The sequence below is a fragment of the Borostomias antarcticus genome, assembly GCF_949987555.1.
Source record: "Borostomias antarcticus genome assembly, contig: scaffold_235, whole genome shotgun sequence".
In the NCBI taxonomy this organism is placed as follows: Eukaryota; Metazoa; Chordata; class Actinopteri; order Stomiiformes; family Stomiidae; genus Borostomias; species Borostomias antarcticus.
The window spans coordinates 104,551-119,497 of NW_028176319.1; the positions used below are offsets into that span (position 1 = coordinate 104,551).

Sequence of the window (14,947 nt, forward strand, 5' to 3'; positions counted from 1 at the left end):
TGATGAAACGAGTTTCAGAATCAGTTCTCTGCCAATGTCCCTTGTCCCTCGCCATAGACATATATAGCATATTTTGGCCATAGACATATATAGCATATTTTGGCCATAGACATATATAGCATATTTTGACCTCGTTCATATTTAGTCAATGAATAGCGGGTAAGCCCGCCTCCCAGGACAGCGATTGGCTCCATCTTCTGGCAAGACACCATCTGCGAGCTTCTATTAGTCAATAGACATTTCTTCATTTCCAACGAGGTTTAGTCCAGAGAAGACGTTTGGACACTAGCCTCCCACTAATCTTTTCACTAAGAAACCGTGTCGCGTACAATATAGTCGTAGCCTACCATTGTATAAGTCATTATTAAACGCTGTTATAGCGGATAGTCATCATGCCCAAGACCTCCGACCAACGCGCACACCTGCTCCTGGAGAACTTCATCGGAGGAGAGTTCGTGTCCTGCTCCAGACGCATCAGCTCGGTGGACCCGTCCACGGGGGAGAAGTACTGCGAGCTGCCCGACAGCGGCCCGGAGGAGGTGGGGTCAGCACGTCCTTCAGAGCACTGGTCACTCTGACAGGGTTTACTGGGGCATGCAACGCCTTTATTGTGCATGAATTGATAACAGCTTGTTTACATACCATTACAGTCCTTTGGCAGACACTTTTATCAAAAGGAACTTAATGCATTTAAGGTAGGTAGCCTAGTCAGTGTGGAAGGGTAGACCTACTCACCAGAACTCACAAGTGCATCTCCTTTCTAAAGTAAGAGCATAATCTAGTGCTAAAGCGGGATGAGGAGCGAAATATCAATATTGCCAATTAATATTAAGTTATTACAGTTTGCATCTTCCAACTGCGAGTAGCCAGCGTGTATTTCCCAATTCGTTAAAGCTAATTATTGCTGTTCATTCAGTGCCTCAGATATTCATAACATGTAGGCGACAGTATAGATTAGCTGGAGGAAATCATATTTTTGAATGTCGAATTACATTTTTTAGACTAGAATCGGCTAGTCAGAGGAACGCACCTTTGCTCTTTGCAAAGTCAACACCAGACTAATGATTAAACTCTGTCGGTCATGAACTTCACACTCATTTCCATTCAGCAGACTCTGTATAGCAGGGAACTACACTACCGGAGGGTTGTTCATTACAGCAGACTCTGTAGGCTATAGCAGGGAAACACACTACCGGAGGGTTGGCTGTTCAAAAAGAGTTGATATCACACGCGCAATGCTGTGTGACTCAACAAAACCATATACCATATTTTACTATCCATGCCATCTTTTTGTAGGATTCAGTTTCAAACACACACACACACACACACACACACACACACACACACATTATAACATAAACTTCCAACACTATGAGAGGCAGCTGGTATGTGATTGGTTCTAGGTGGAGGCTGGTATGTGATTGGTTCTAGGTGGAGGCTGGTATGTGATTGGTTCTAGGTGGAGGCTGGTATGTGATTGGTTCTAGGTGGAGGCTGGTATGTGATTGGTTCTAGGTGGAGGCTGCGGTGCAGGCAGCCAAGAAAGCCTTCCCTGATTGGTCGTCGCGTAGCCCTGGGCAGAGAAGTCAGGTCCTCAACAGGCTGGCTGACCTCCTGGAGGCTCACCTGGAGGAGTTCGCCCAGGCGGAGTCTAAAGACCAAGGTACCCAACCATGACCGGTCTCACTGGAGATACCCAACCATGACCAGTCTCACTGGAGATACCCGACCATGACCATGACCAGTCTCACTGGAGATACCCGACCATGACCAGTCTCACTGGAGATACCCAACCATGACCAGTCTCACTGGAGATACCCAACCATGACCAGTCTCCCTGGAGATACCCAACCATGACCAGTCTCACTGGAGATACCCAACCATGACCGGTCTCACTGGAGATACCCAACCATGACCAGTCTCACTGGAGATACCCAACCATGACCAGTCTCACTGGGGATACCCAACCATGACCAGTCTCACTGGAGATACCTGACCATGACCAGTCTCACTGGAGATACCCAACCATGACCAGTCTCACTGGAGATACCCAACCATGACCATGACCAGTCTCACCGGAGATACCCAACCATGACCAGTCTCACTGGAGATACCCAACCATGACCAGTCTCACTGGAGATACCCAACCATGACCATGACCAGACTCACTGGAGATACCCAACCATGACCAGTCTCACTGGAGATACCTGACCATGACCAGTCTCACTGGAGATACCCGACCATGACCAGTCTCACTGGAGATACCTGACCATGACCATGACCAGTCTCACTGGAGATACCCAACCATGACCAGTCTCACTGGAGATACCTGACCATGACCAGTCTCACTGGAGATACCCAACCATGACCAGTCTCACTGGAGATACCCAACCATGACCAGTCTCACTGGAGATACCTGACCATGACCAGTCTCACTGGAGATACCCAACCATGACCAGTCTCACTGGAGATACCCAACCATGACCATGACCATGACCAGTCTCACTGGAGATACCTGACCATGACCAGGACCACAGTTCTTCCACATTTCCTGTGCATATTGCAGTTTTGTTTTCAGATGTTTTATAATGTCATATATATTTGAGTTAGCCTGCGTAGGCGTGGCAGGTAAGCAGCACCACGTTACTGGAGTTGAATTGCAAGGAGACAGATGAGGACATGGAAAACATGGTTCCAACTATGGTTCCATCAACTATGGTTCCATCAATCTAACCTTGGGTTTGTTGGGGTAGAACAAGGTTTACCTCAGTTCAAATGCAAAGCATGCTGGGAAACCTGTCATTTTCTACTCATTTAAATGACGCTCTTATCCAGAGGGACATGAATGTTTTACTGAAGGGGCAACCCAGCAGGGCGGGGGTATACCACCTCTCTCTCCCACCAGCAGGGCGGGGGTATCCCACCTCTCTCTCCCACCAGCAGGGCGGGGGTATACCACCTCTCTCTCCCACCAGCAGGGCGGGGGTATCCCACCTCTCTCTCCCACCAGCAGGGCGGGGGTATCCCACCTCTCTCTCCCACCAGCAGGGCGGGGGTATCCCACCTCTCTCTCCCACCAGCAGGGCGGGGGTATCCCACCTCTCTCTCCCACCAGCAGGGCGGGGGTATCCCACCTCTCTCTCCCACCAGCAGGGCGGGGGTATCCCACCTCTCTCTCACACCAGCAGGGCGGGGGTATCCCACCTCTCTCTCCCACCAGCAGGGCGGGGGTATCCCACCTCTCTCTCCCACCAGCAGGGCGGGGGTATCCCACCTCTCTCTCCCACCAGCAGGGCGGGGGTATCCCACCTCTCTCTCCCACCAGCAGGGCGGGGGTATCCCACCTTCTCTCCCTGGCCCAAGGCTGTTAGCCTCGCTGGGCTTCCCTCCCCGCGTCTCACCGCCCTCTCCTGCTCTGCCGCGCTCCAGGGAAGACGGTGGCGCTGGCCCGGACCCTGGACATCCCCCGGGCGGCGCACAACCTCCGCTTCTTCGCCTCCTCCGTGCTCCACCACACCACCGAGTGCAGCCAGATGGACCACATGGGCTGCGTCAACTACACCGTCCGCACCCCTGTGGGAGTGGGTGAGGACGCACTGTGCGTGTGTGTGTGTGTGTGTGTGTGTGTGTGGTGTGTGTGTGTGTGTGTGTGTATGTATGTGTGTGTGTGTGTGTGTGTGCGTGCGTGCGTGCGCGTGCGTGTGTGTGTGTGTGTGCGCGTGTGTGTGTGTGGTGTGTGTGTGTGTGTGTGTGTGTGTGCGTGCGTGCGCGTGTGTGCGTGCGTGTGTGTGTGTGTGTGTAGCCTTCAGGGGATAAAAGGTTTTTAACTGTAGTAAATAGTTTAGGGTCGTAGAGTACTGCAGTAAGAGACAAGGTGAAGGTCTCATGCTCTTGCTGTGGAAAGATGTATTAACTGTGTGTGTGTGTTGTGTATATGTGCGTTCCTGCGTGTGTGTGTGTGTGTGTGTACAGTATATGTGTGTTCCTGCGTGTGTGTGTGTGTGTGTGTTGTGTATGTGCGTTCCTGCGTGTGTGTGTGTGCGTGCATGCGTGTGTGCGTGTGTGTGTGTGTGTGTGTGTGAATTTCCAATACTTTATTTGGTTCCACAAATTATATTACATAAGTAGGGAATCAAATATATTAGGGCTAAGCAGCATTGAACACTTAAGATCCACATCTCTCCTTCTGCACACGGCTGAGCTGCCAGTCACCCCTGAGACAGAGCAGATCTGGACGTGTGCTCGTCTGTCCTCTCAGGCGAGCCAGCAGTCCTCACACTCACGCTGCATGTGTGTACATGACCAACACTTCACCATATGAGGATACTAAATGTACACGCGTACCCAAAGATGGTTCTTACATCCAGCAGGGCTGGTATTTAGATCCTGGTCCTGGGAAGCCTGGTCCATGTACGCGTCAAAGACACCGCCTACTTCTAAGATTAGCGCCTCCTTGTGGCTGGAGTCAATAAAAACAACATGAGGCGTATTGGGGACGTAAGCGAGGACATCATTGGCTAAACCAAAGCATTGTGGGAGCTCTCCTGTATGCTTGTACATGGCTGCACTGGATGGTACAATGTTCTGTACTGCATCAGACACAATGTCCACAATACGGTCCTGGTGAGCTTTGTACAGGTGTTTATATGCAGTGGATTCTAGGTGTTGTGAATCCTGCTGATTTAAACAGAATGGACTGGGAATGTGAGGATACCAGGTCTTAGTGGGTAATACCTGCAGTCTGGCTTTGATAGTCAATTTGAGGACATTTAGTAAGTCCACTATTATGTGTAAGTGTGTAAGTCCACTATTATTATATGTAATGCATATAAACACATAGCTGTGGACATTCTATCTGATGCAGTACAGAACATTGAACCATCCAGTGCAGCCATGTACAAGCATACAGGAGAGCTACCAGAATGCTTTGGTTTAGCCAATGATGTCCTCGCTTACGTCCCCAATACGCCTCATGTTGTTTTTATTGACTCCAGCCACAAGGAGGCGCTAATCTTAGAAGTAGGCGGTGTCTTTGACCCGTACCTGGACCAGGCTTTCCAGGACCAGGATCTAAATACCCACCACTGCTGGATGTAAGAACCATCTCTGGGTACGCGTGTACATCTAGTATCCTCATATTGTGAAGTGTGGGTCATGTACACACATGCAGCGTGAGTGTGAGGCCTGCTGGCTCGCCTGAGAGGACAGACAAGCACACGTCCAGATCTGCTCTGTCTCAGGGGTGACTGGCAGCTCAGCCGTGTGCAGAAGGAGAGATGTGGATCTTAAGTGTTCAATGCTGCTTAGCCCTTATATATTTGATTCCCTGCTTATGTAATATACTTTGTGGAAGCAGATAAAGTATGTAAATGTGTGCAGCTGGGCTGATCAGTCCCTGGAACCTGCCGCTCTACCTGCTCACATGGAAGATCGCCCCGGCCATCGCTACGGGCAACACAGTGGTGGCCAAGCCCAGCGAGATGACGTCGGTCACGGCCTGGATGATGTGTAAACTCATGGAGGAGGCCGGTACGACTACAGTACCCACAATCCAACGCTACACAATACCCTTCCTCTGATTCAGTCCTTTTTTCATCTCCGTTGCTTCACTGATATTGAAAATAGGGGTGTGATGATAACCCATAGAACCATAAACTATTATGATAACCCATATAACCATAAACTATTATGATAACCCATATAACCATAAACTATTATGATAACCCATATAACCATAAACTACTATGATAACCCATATAACCATAAACTACTATGATAACCCATATAACCATAAACTATTATGATAACCCATATAACCATAAACTATTATGATCACCCATAGAACCATAAACTATTATGATAACCCATATAACCATAAACATAACCCATATAACCATAAACTATTATAATAACCCATATAACCATAAACTATTATGATAACCCATATAACCATAAACTATTATGATAACCCATATAACCATAAACTATTATGATAACCCATATAACCATAACCTATTATGATAACCCATATAACGATAAACTATTATGATAACCCATATAACCATAAACATAACCCATAGAACCATAAACTATTATGATTACCCATATAACCATAAACATAACCCATATAACCATAAACTATTATGATAACCCATATAAACATAACCCATAGAACCATAAACTATTATGATAACCCATATAAACATAACCCATAGAACCATAAACTATTATGATAACCCATATAAACATAACCCATATAACCATAAACTATTATGATAACCCATATAAACATAACCCATAGAACCATAAACTATTATGATAACCCATATAACCATAAACTATTATGATAACCCATATAACCATAAACTATTATGATAACCCATATAACCATAAACTATTATGATAACCCATATAACCATAAACTACTATGATAACCCATATAACCATAAACTATTATGATAACCCATATAACCATAAACTATTATGATAACCCATATAACCATAAACTATTATGATAACCCATATAACCATAAACTATTATGATAACCCATATAACCATAAACTACTATGATAACCCATATAACCATAAACTATTATGATAACCCATATAACCATAAACTACTATGATAACCCATATAACCATAAACTACTATGATAACCCATATAACCATAAACTATTATGATAACCCATATAACCATAAACTATTATGATAACCCATATAACCATAAACTATTATGATAACCCATATAACCATAAACTACTATGATAACCCATATAACCATAAACTATTATGATAACCCATATAACCATAAACTATTATGATAACCCATATAACCATAAACTATTATGATAACCCATATAACCATAAACTATTATGATAACCCATATAACCATAAACTACTATGATAACCCATATAACCATAAACTATTATGATAACCCATATAACCATAAACTTAGATACAATTCCATAGCATTTATAGTGATACAATTATCATTAAAACCGTGTTTGATTTCCACACTTTTAAAACCGATAGTCGATTCCCGAATATGCAAACCCCGCCCACCTGGCACCCCAGGCTCAACCCCCCCCCCTGGCACCCCAGGCTCAACCCCCCCCCCTGGCACCCCAGGCTCAACCCCCCCCCCTGGCACCCCAGGCTCAACCCCGCCCCCCTGGCACCCCAGGCTCAACCCCGCCCCCCTGGCACCCCAGGCTCAACCCCACCCCCCTGGCACCCCAGGCTCAACCCCGCCCCCCTGGCACCCCAGGCTCAACCCCGCCCCCCAGCCACCCCAGGCTCAACCCCGCCCCCCAGCCACCCCAGGCTCAACCCCGCCCCCCAGCCACCCCAGGCTCAACCCCGCCCCCCTGGCACCCCAGGCTCACGCTAGAGAACTCCAGAGAGTATTTTGACGTGGGTCTGAGTGCAAATCCTAGGCCATGCCTTCTCCTCCATCCCTCCTTCCTCTCCTCCACCCCTCCTCTGTCTGTCCCCGCAGGGATGCCCGCAGGCGTGGTCAACATCGTGTTTGGCACCGGCCCCAGGGCGGGCGACGCCCTCGTGGGCCACCCCGACGTCCCGTTGATCTCCTTCACTGGCTCCACGGCGACCGCCCAGCGAATCACAGAGCGCAGCGCCCCCTACTGTAAGAAGCTGTCGCTGGAGCTGGGCGGTAAAAACCCTGCTCTGATATTCGCTGACGCCGACCTGGACGAGTGTATCGCCACCACCGTCCGCTCCAGCTTCTCCAATCAGGTGAGAGGAGCAGTGAAATGTGCCAATCCGTTCAAAGAATCAGTTCAAATGAGCCAATCTGGGAGAAGGTGACATGTGGTTAGCCAATTAGGTCAGAATACTTTTGAAGTGGATGTGGCTGACGTGTTTCATCTTGGCCACCAGGTGGCGATCATAGCTCATGCTATACCAGCAGATGGAAAAGGGTAAAGGCTAGTTCCCATAAACACAGAGAACGTTTATGCTTAGGGTTAGGTTTAGGGTTAAGGTTAGGGTTAAGTTAAGTTTAGGTTTAAGGTTAGGGTTAAGGTTAGGGTTAGGGTTAAGGTTAGGGTTAAGGTTAGGGTTAAGGTTAGGGTTAAGTTAAGTTTAGGTTTAAGGTTAGGTTTAGGGTTAAGGTTAAGGTTAGGGTTAGGGTTAGGGTTAGGTTTAGGGTTGGGGTTATGGTTTGACCCGTCTCTGCATTTATGAGAACTAGCCACTACTGATGGAAAAGTGACAACCAGTAAAGTCTCCCCCTCACTCTCTCTCTCCTTCCCTCTCTCCCTCTCTCTGCTACACCGTTCCTCCTCTCCCTGTCTGCTGCTCATCCCTCTCTCCCTCTCTCTGCTACACCGTTCCTCCTCTCCCTGTCTGCTTCTCATCCCTCTCCCCCTCTCTGCTACACCGTTCCTCCTCTCCCTGTCTGCTGCTCATCCCTCTCCCCCTCTCTGCTACATCGTTCCTCCTCTCCCTGTCTGCTGCTCATCCCTCTCTGTCCCCGCCTCCTCCCGCCACCAGGGGGAGATCTGTCTGTGCACCAGCAGGATCTACGTTGAGCGCAGCCTCTACCCAGCCTTCCTGGAGGGCTTTGTCTCCGCAGCCAGGAAGTGGAAGACCGGCGCGCCCTCTGACCCCGACAGCAACAACGGAGCTCTGATCAGCAGAGAGCACCTGGAGAAGGTGAGGATTCTGGGGGGACGGTTTCACTACCCTCTCCCCTCAACTCATCCTCTCCCCTCAACTCATCCTCCCCCCTCCAGGGGGACGGTTCTACTACCCTGCTCCTCTCCCCTCAACTCATCCTCCCCCCTCCAGGGGGACGGTTCTACTACCCTGCTCCTCTCCCCTCAACTCATCCTCCCCCCTCCAGGGGGACGGTTCTACTACCCTGCTCCTCTCCCCTCGGGTTAGGGTGAGGGTTAGGGTTAGGGTGAGGGTGAGGGTGAGGGTGAGGGTGAGGGTGAGGGTTAGGGTTAGGGTGAGTATTTTGGGGGGACTGTTCTACTACCCTGCTCCTCTCCCCTCGGGTTAGGGTTAGGGTTAGGGTCAGGGTGAGGGTGAGGGTGAGGGTGAGGGTTAGGGTTAGGGTGAGTATTTTGGGGGACTGTTTTACTACCCTGCTCCTCTCCTCTCAACTCATCCTCCCCCCTCCAGGTGCGTAGCTTCGTGGCGCTCGCCAGGTCCGAGGGCGCCACCGTCCACTGCGGCGAGGGCGTGGACCGGCTCAGCCTCCCCGAGCGCAACGCCGGGGGCTACTTCCTGCCAGCGACGGTGCTGTCGGGCGTGGCGGACAGCTCTCGCGTGGCCCAGGAGGAGATCTTCGGCCCAGTCGTCTGCGTCAGCCCCTTCGAGGACGGCGGCGAGGACGAGGCGGTTGCCCGGGCCAACGGCGTGCGCTACGGCCTGGCCGCCACCGTGTGGTCGCGCGACGTGGGCCGGGTGCACCGGGTGGCGCGGCGCCTGGAGGCGGGGCTTGTGTGGACCAACTGCTGGCTGGTGAGGGACCTGAACCTGCCCTTCGGAGGGGTGAAGAGCTCCGGCCTGGGCCGGGAGGGAGCCACCGACTCATACCACTTCTTCACCGAGGTGAAGACCATCACCATCAAACACTGAGGAGGCGCTAGAGGAGGAGTGAGACCCGCCCCCCCGGGGGTGCATCTCAACGGGCTCCGCTCTCAACCCTTGGCCCTCAGCTGGAGAGACGAGGAGGGAGGAGGAGCCTCAGACCGCGCACATCCGGCCGACCCGGCGTCCGGTGGCGTCGGTCTGGTGCAGCAGATGCTCTGAGGACATGTCTGGGCGCCAAACCTCCACAATCAATTCATAACTGCCTTTACTGTATGTAGCAGGCTGAGTTTGTTATAAATTCATAACTGCCTTTACTGTATGTAGCAGGCTGAGTTTGTTATAAATTCATAACTGCCTTTACTGTATGTAGCAGGCTGAGTTTGTTGTGTTCTTGACACAGGTCACAGGGTCAGAACCTCACTATGTCACAACCTCAAAAGACCGTGTGACTCCTTTCTCTGACAGGGATCCTTCTGATCCTGATCTCATCCTCTAATGAGTTACGTGTCTCAAGCTGAGGGAATGTGAAGCACGACAGAGCGCTTCTGAACAACAATCTGTCTCGTGAACTTAGAAGTTCAGAGAGTAACACAATGTTCTGTGTGTGTGTGTGTGTGTGTGTGTGTGTGTGTGTGTGTGTGTGTGTGTGTGTGTGTGTGTGTGTGTGTGTGTGTGTGAGCGAGAGAGAGAGAGTTGGAATGTCAGCTGACAAAAATAATGATGTAACCAGTGGAATCCTTGGAATTGTGAGGCTTATTATGAATACTTCTCTGACAGTTCTTGGACTTCAACGTCATGAAATGTCACGAGAGCTTTCGGTATCACATGCGCTAATGTGAGGTGAAGTGAAGGACACTAAAATGTAGCATTGATGTCAAATCAAATCAAACTTTATTTGTAGCGCATTTCATACACAGAGGCAACACAATGTGCTTTACAGAGAACAATGGGGGGTGGATATACATCCTACCCACACATTTTCCATTAAAGAGCAATTTATATCTCAATCCAGAGAGTCCAGCTATGTGGCCCAGTAAAGGCTATGCTTTATTAGTTCCCATTTGATTTAAAACTAGAAAGGGTTCTCAGAGAGCACAGGGCTCCGCCCATTCATGCATTCTGTTGGTGTAATTGAGTTGAAATGGTTTAACTCACTCCTCAGTATAAATATAGCACACTTGCACCATTGAAGAGAAGCTTTTTGGTGGTGTAACTGATAGTGGTTTTTATTAGAGGTGGTCATGTATGAACACAACTGAATATACTTGTGTACTTGTGTCATTTTTTCAATCAGCCATTAGAGACAATAACAGAAGACATACGTTACAAAACTATATACAGAAATTAAGTCCAGTGTTCATTCCTCTGGGGGGTAAAAGGACGGGGACTAGCCCAGTGTCCATGTCTCTCAGAGGGGTAGAGGGGCACTAGCCCAGTGTCCATGTCTCTGGGAGGGGTAGAGGGGCACTAGCCCAGTGTCCATGCCTCTGGGAGGGGTAGAGGGGCACTAGCCCAGTGTCCATGTCTCTAGGAGGGGTAGAGGGGCACTAGTCCAGTGTCCATGTCTCTGGGAGGGGTAGAGGGGCACTAGCCCAGTGTCCATGTCTCTCAGAGGGGTAGAGGGGCACTAGCCCAGTGTCCATGCCTCTGGGAGGGGTAGAGGGGCACTAGCCCAGTGTCCATGTCTCTGGGAGGGGTAGAGGGGCACTAGCCCAGTGTCCATGCCTCTGGGAGGGGTAGAAGGGCACTAGCCCAGTGTCCATGTCTCTAGGAGGGGTAGAGGGGCACTAGTCCAGTGTCCATGCCTCTGGGAGGGGTAGAGGGGCACTAGCCCAGTGTCCATGCCTCTGGGAGGGGTAGAAGGGCACTAGCCCAGTGTCCATGTCTCTAGGAGGGGTAGAGGGGCACTAGTCCAGTGTCCATGTCTCTGGGAGGGGTAGAGGGGCACTAGCCCAGTGTCCATGTCTCTGGGAGGGGTAGAGGGGCACTAGCCCAGTGTCCATGTCTCTGGGAGGGGTAGAGGGGCACTAGCCCAGTGTCCATGTCTCTGGGAGGGGTAGAAGGGCACTAGCCCAGTGTCCATGTCTCTGAGAGGGGTAGAAGGGCACTAGCCCAGTGTCCATGTCTCTAGGAGGGGTAGAAGGGCACTAGCCCAGTGTCCATGTCTCTGGGAGGGCTAGAAGGGCACTAGCTCAGTGTCCATGTCTCTGGGAGGGGTAGAAGGGCACTAGCCCAGTGTCCATGTCTCTGGGAGGGGTAGAAGGGCACTAGCCCAGTGTCCATGTCTCTCAGAGGGGTAGAGGGGCACTAGCCCAGTGTCCATGTCTCTGGGAGGGGTAGAAGGGCACTAGCCCAGTGTCCATGTCTCTGGGAGGGGTAGAAGGGCACTAGCCCAGTGTCCATGTCTCTGGGAGGGGTAGAAGGGCACTAGCCCAGTGTCCATGTCTCTGGGAGGGGTAGAAGGGCACTAGCCCAGTGTCCATGTCTCTCAGAGGGGTAGAGGGGCACTAGCCCAGTGTCCATGTCTCTGGGAGGGGTAGAAGGGCACTAGCCCAGTGTCCATGTCTCTGGGAGGGGTAGAAGGGCACTAGCCCAGTGTCCATGTCTCTAGGAGGGGTAGAGGGGCACTAGTCCAGTGTCCATGTCTCTGGGAGGGGTAGAGGGGCACTAGCCCAGTGTCCATGTCTCTCAGAGGGGTAGAGGGGCACTAGCCCAGTGTCCATGTCTCTGGGAGGGGTAGAGGGGCACTAGCCCAGTGTCCATGTCTCTGGGAGGGGTAGAAGGGCACTAGCCCAGTGTCCATGTCTCTGGGAGGGGTAGAAGGGCACTAGCCCAGTGTCCATGTCTCTGGGAGGGGTAGAAGGGCACTAGCCCAGTGTCCATGTCTCTCAGAGGGGTAGAGGGGCACTAGCCCAGTGTCCATGTCTCTGGGAGAGGTAGAGGGGCACTAGCCCAGTGTCCATGTCTCTGGGAGGGGTAGAAGGGCACTAGCCCAGTGTCCATGTCTCTGGGAGGGGTAGAAGGGCACTAGCCCAGTGTCCATGTCTCTCAGAGGGGTAGAAGGGCACTAGCCCAGTGTCCATGTCTCTGAGAGGGGTAGAAGGGCACTAGCCCAGTGTCCATGTCTCTGGGAGGGGTAGAAGGGCACTAGCCCAGTGTCCATGTCTCTGGGAGGGGTAGAAGGGCACTAGCCCAGTGTCCATGTCTCTGGGAGGGGTAGAGGGGCACTAGCCCAGTGTCCATGTCTCTGGGAGGGGTAGAAGAGTACTAGCCCAGTGTCCATGTCTCTCAGAGGGGTAGAAGAGTACTAGCCCAGTGTCCATGTCTCTGGGAGGGGTAGAGGGGCACTAGCCCAGTGTCCATGTCTCTGGGAGGGGTAGAGGGGCACTAGCCCAGTGTCCATGCCTCTGGGAGGGGTAGAAGGGCACTAGCCCAGTGTCCATGCCTCTGGGAGGGGTAGAGGGGCACTAGCCCAGTGTCCATGTCTCTAGGAGGGGTAGAAGGGCACTAGTCCTGTGTCCATGTCTCTGGGAGGGGTAGAGGGGCACTAGCCCAGTGTCCATGCCTCTGGGAGGGGTAGAGGGGCATTAGCCCAGTGTCCATGTCTCTAGGAGGGGTAGAAGGGCACTAGCCCAGTGTCCATGTCTCTAGGAGGGGTAGAGGGGCACTAGTCCAGTGTCCATGTCTCTGGGAGGGGTAGAGGGGCACTAGTCCTGTGTCCATGTCTCTGGGAGGGGTAGAGGGGCACTAGCCCAGTGTCCATGTCTCTGGGAGGGGTAGAGGGGCACTAGCCCAGTGTCCATGTCTCTGGGAGGGGTAGAGGGGCACTAGCCCAGTGTCCATGTCTCTGGGAGGGGTAGAAGGGCACTAGCCCAGTGTCCATGCCTCTGGGAGGGGTAGAGGGGCACTAGCCCAGTGTCCATGTCTCTAGGAGGGGTAGAAGGGCACTAGTCCTGTGTCCATGTCTCTGGGAGGGGTAGAGGGGCACTAGCCCAGTGTCCATGCCTCTGGGAGGGGTAGAGGGGCATTAGCCCAGTGTCCATGTCTCTAGGAGGGGTAGAAGGGCACTAGCCCAGTGTCCATGTCTCTAGGAGGGGTAGAGGGGCACTAGCCTAGTGTCCATGCCTCTGGGAGGGGTAGAAGAGTACTAGCCCAGTGTCCATGTCTCTGGGAGGGGTAGAGGGGCACTAGCCCAGTGTCCATGTCTCTGGGAGGGGTAGAAGGGCACTAGCCCAGTGTCCATGTCTCTGGGAGGGTAAAGGGGCACTAGCCCAGTGTCCATGTCTCTCAGAGGGGTAGAGGGGCACTAGCCCAGTGTCCATGTCTCTGGGAGGGGTAGAAGGGCACTAGCCCAGTGTCCATGTCTCTGGGAGGGGTAGAGGGGCACTAGCCCAGTGTCCATGCCTCTGGGAGGGGTAGAGGGGCACTAGCCCAGTGTCCATGCCTCTGGGAGGGGTAGAAGGGCACTAGCCCAGTGTCCATGTCTCTAGGAGGGGTAGAGGGGCACTAGCCCAGTGTCCATGTCTCTGGGAGGGGTAGAAGGGCACTAGCCCAGTGTCCATGTCTCTAGGAGGGGTAGAAGGGCACTAGCCCAGTGTCCATGCCTCTGGGAGGGGAAGAAGGGCACTAGCCCAGTGTCCATGTCTCTAGGAGGGGTAGAGGGGCACTAGTCCAGTGTCCATGTCTCTGGGAGGGGTAGAGGGGCACTAGCCCAGTGTCCATGTCTCTGGGAGGGGTAGAGGGGCACTAGCCCAGTGTCCATGTCTCTGGGAGGGGTAGAGGGGCACTAGCCCAGTGTCCATGTCTCTGGGAGGGGAAGAAGGGCACTAGCCCAGTGTCCATGTCTCTGGGAGGGGTAGAAGGGCACTAGCCCAGTGTCCATGTCTCTGGGAGGGGTAGAAGGGCACTAGCCCAGTGTCCATGTCTCTCAGAGGGGTAGAGGGGCACTAGCCCAGTGTCCATGTCTCTGGGAGGGGTAGAAGGGCACTAGCCCAGTGTCCATGTCTCTGGGAGGGGTAGAAGGGCACTAGCCCAGTGTCCATGTCTCTGGGAGGGGTAGAAGGGCACTAGCCCAGTGTCCATGTCTCTGGGAGGGGTAGAAGGGCACTAGCCCAGTGTCCATGTCTCTCAGAGGGGTAGAGGGGCACTAGCCCAGTGTCCATGTCTCTGGGAGGGGTAGAAGGGCACTAGCCCAGTGTCCATGTCTCTGGGAGGGGTAGAAGGGCACTAGCCCAGTGTCCATGTCTCTAGGAGGGGTAGAGGGGCACTAGTCCAGTGTCCATGTCTCTGGGAGGGGTAGAGGGGCACTAGCCCAGTGTCCATGTCTCTCAGAGGGGTAGAGGGGCACTAGCCCAGTGTCCATGCCTCTGGGAGGGGTAG

At 52.3% G+C, this 14,947-nt stretch overlaps 1 protein-coding gene across 1 annotated transcript; it reads left to right on the forward strand.

The window, feature by feature from the left end:
* The first annotated feature begins 260 nt into the window (after nucleotides 1–260).
* Nucleotides 261–9,937, forward strand: aldh8a1 (aldehyde dehydrogenase 8 family, member A1). Its single transcript, XM_084462574.1, has 7 exons — nucleotides 261–539; nucleotides 1,516–1,663; nucleotides 3,430–3,585; nucleotides 5,380–5,529; nucleotides 7,503–7,759; nucleotides 8,519–8,680; nucleotides 9,155–9,937. Exons 1-7 carry the CDS (start codon nucleotides 393–395, stop codon nucleotides 9,611–9,613), a joined length of 1,479 nt encoding a protein of 492 aa, XP_084318700.1. The 5' UTR covers nucleotides 261–392; the 3' UTR covers nucleotides 9,614–9,937.
* The last annotated feature ends 5,010 nt before the right edge of the window (nucleotides 9,938–14,947 follow it).

Coding starts and splice junctions, on each gene's coding strand:
- aldh8a1 (XM_084462574.1), top strand. CDS start 393: ATGCCCAAGACCTCCGACCAACGCGCACACCTGCTCCTGGAGAACTTC. Junction 540..1,515: donor CCGACAGCGGCCCGGAGGAG/GTGGGGTCAGCA, acceptor GATTGGTTCTAG/GTGGAGGCTGCGGTGCAGGC. Junction 3,586..5,379: donor CCGCACCCCTGTGGGAGTGG/GTGAGGACGCAC, acceptor AAATGTGTGCAG/CTGGGCTGATCAGTCCCTGG.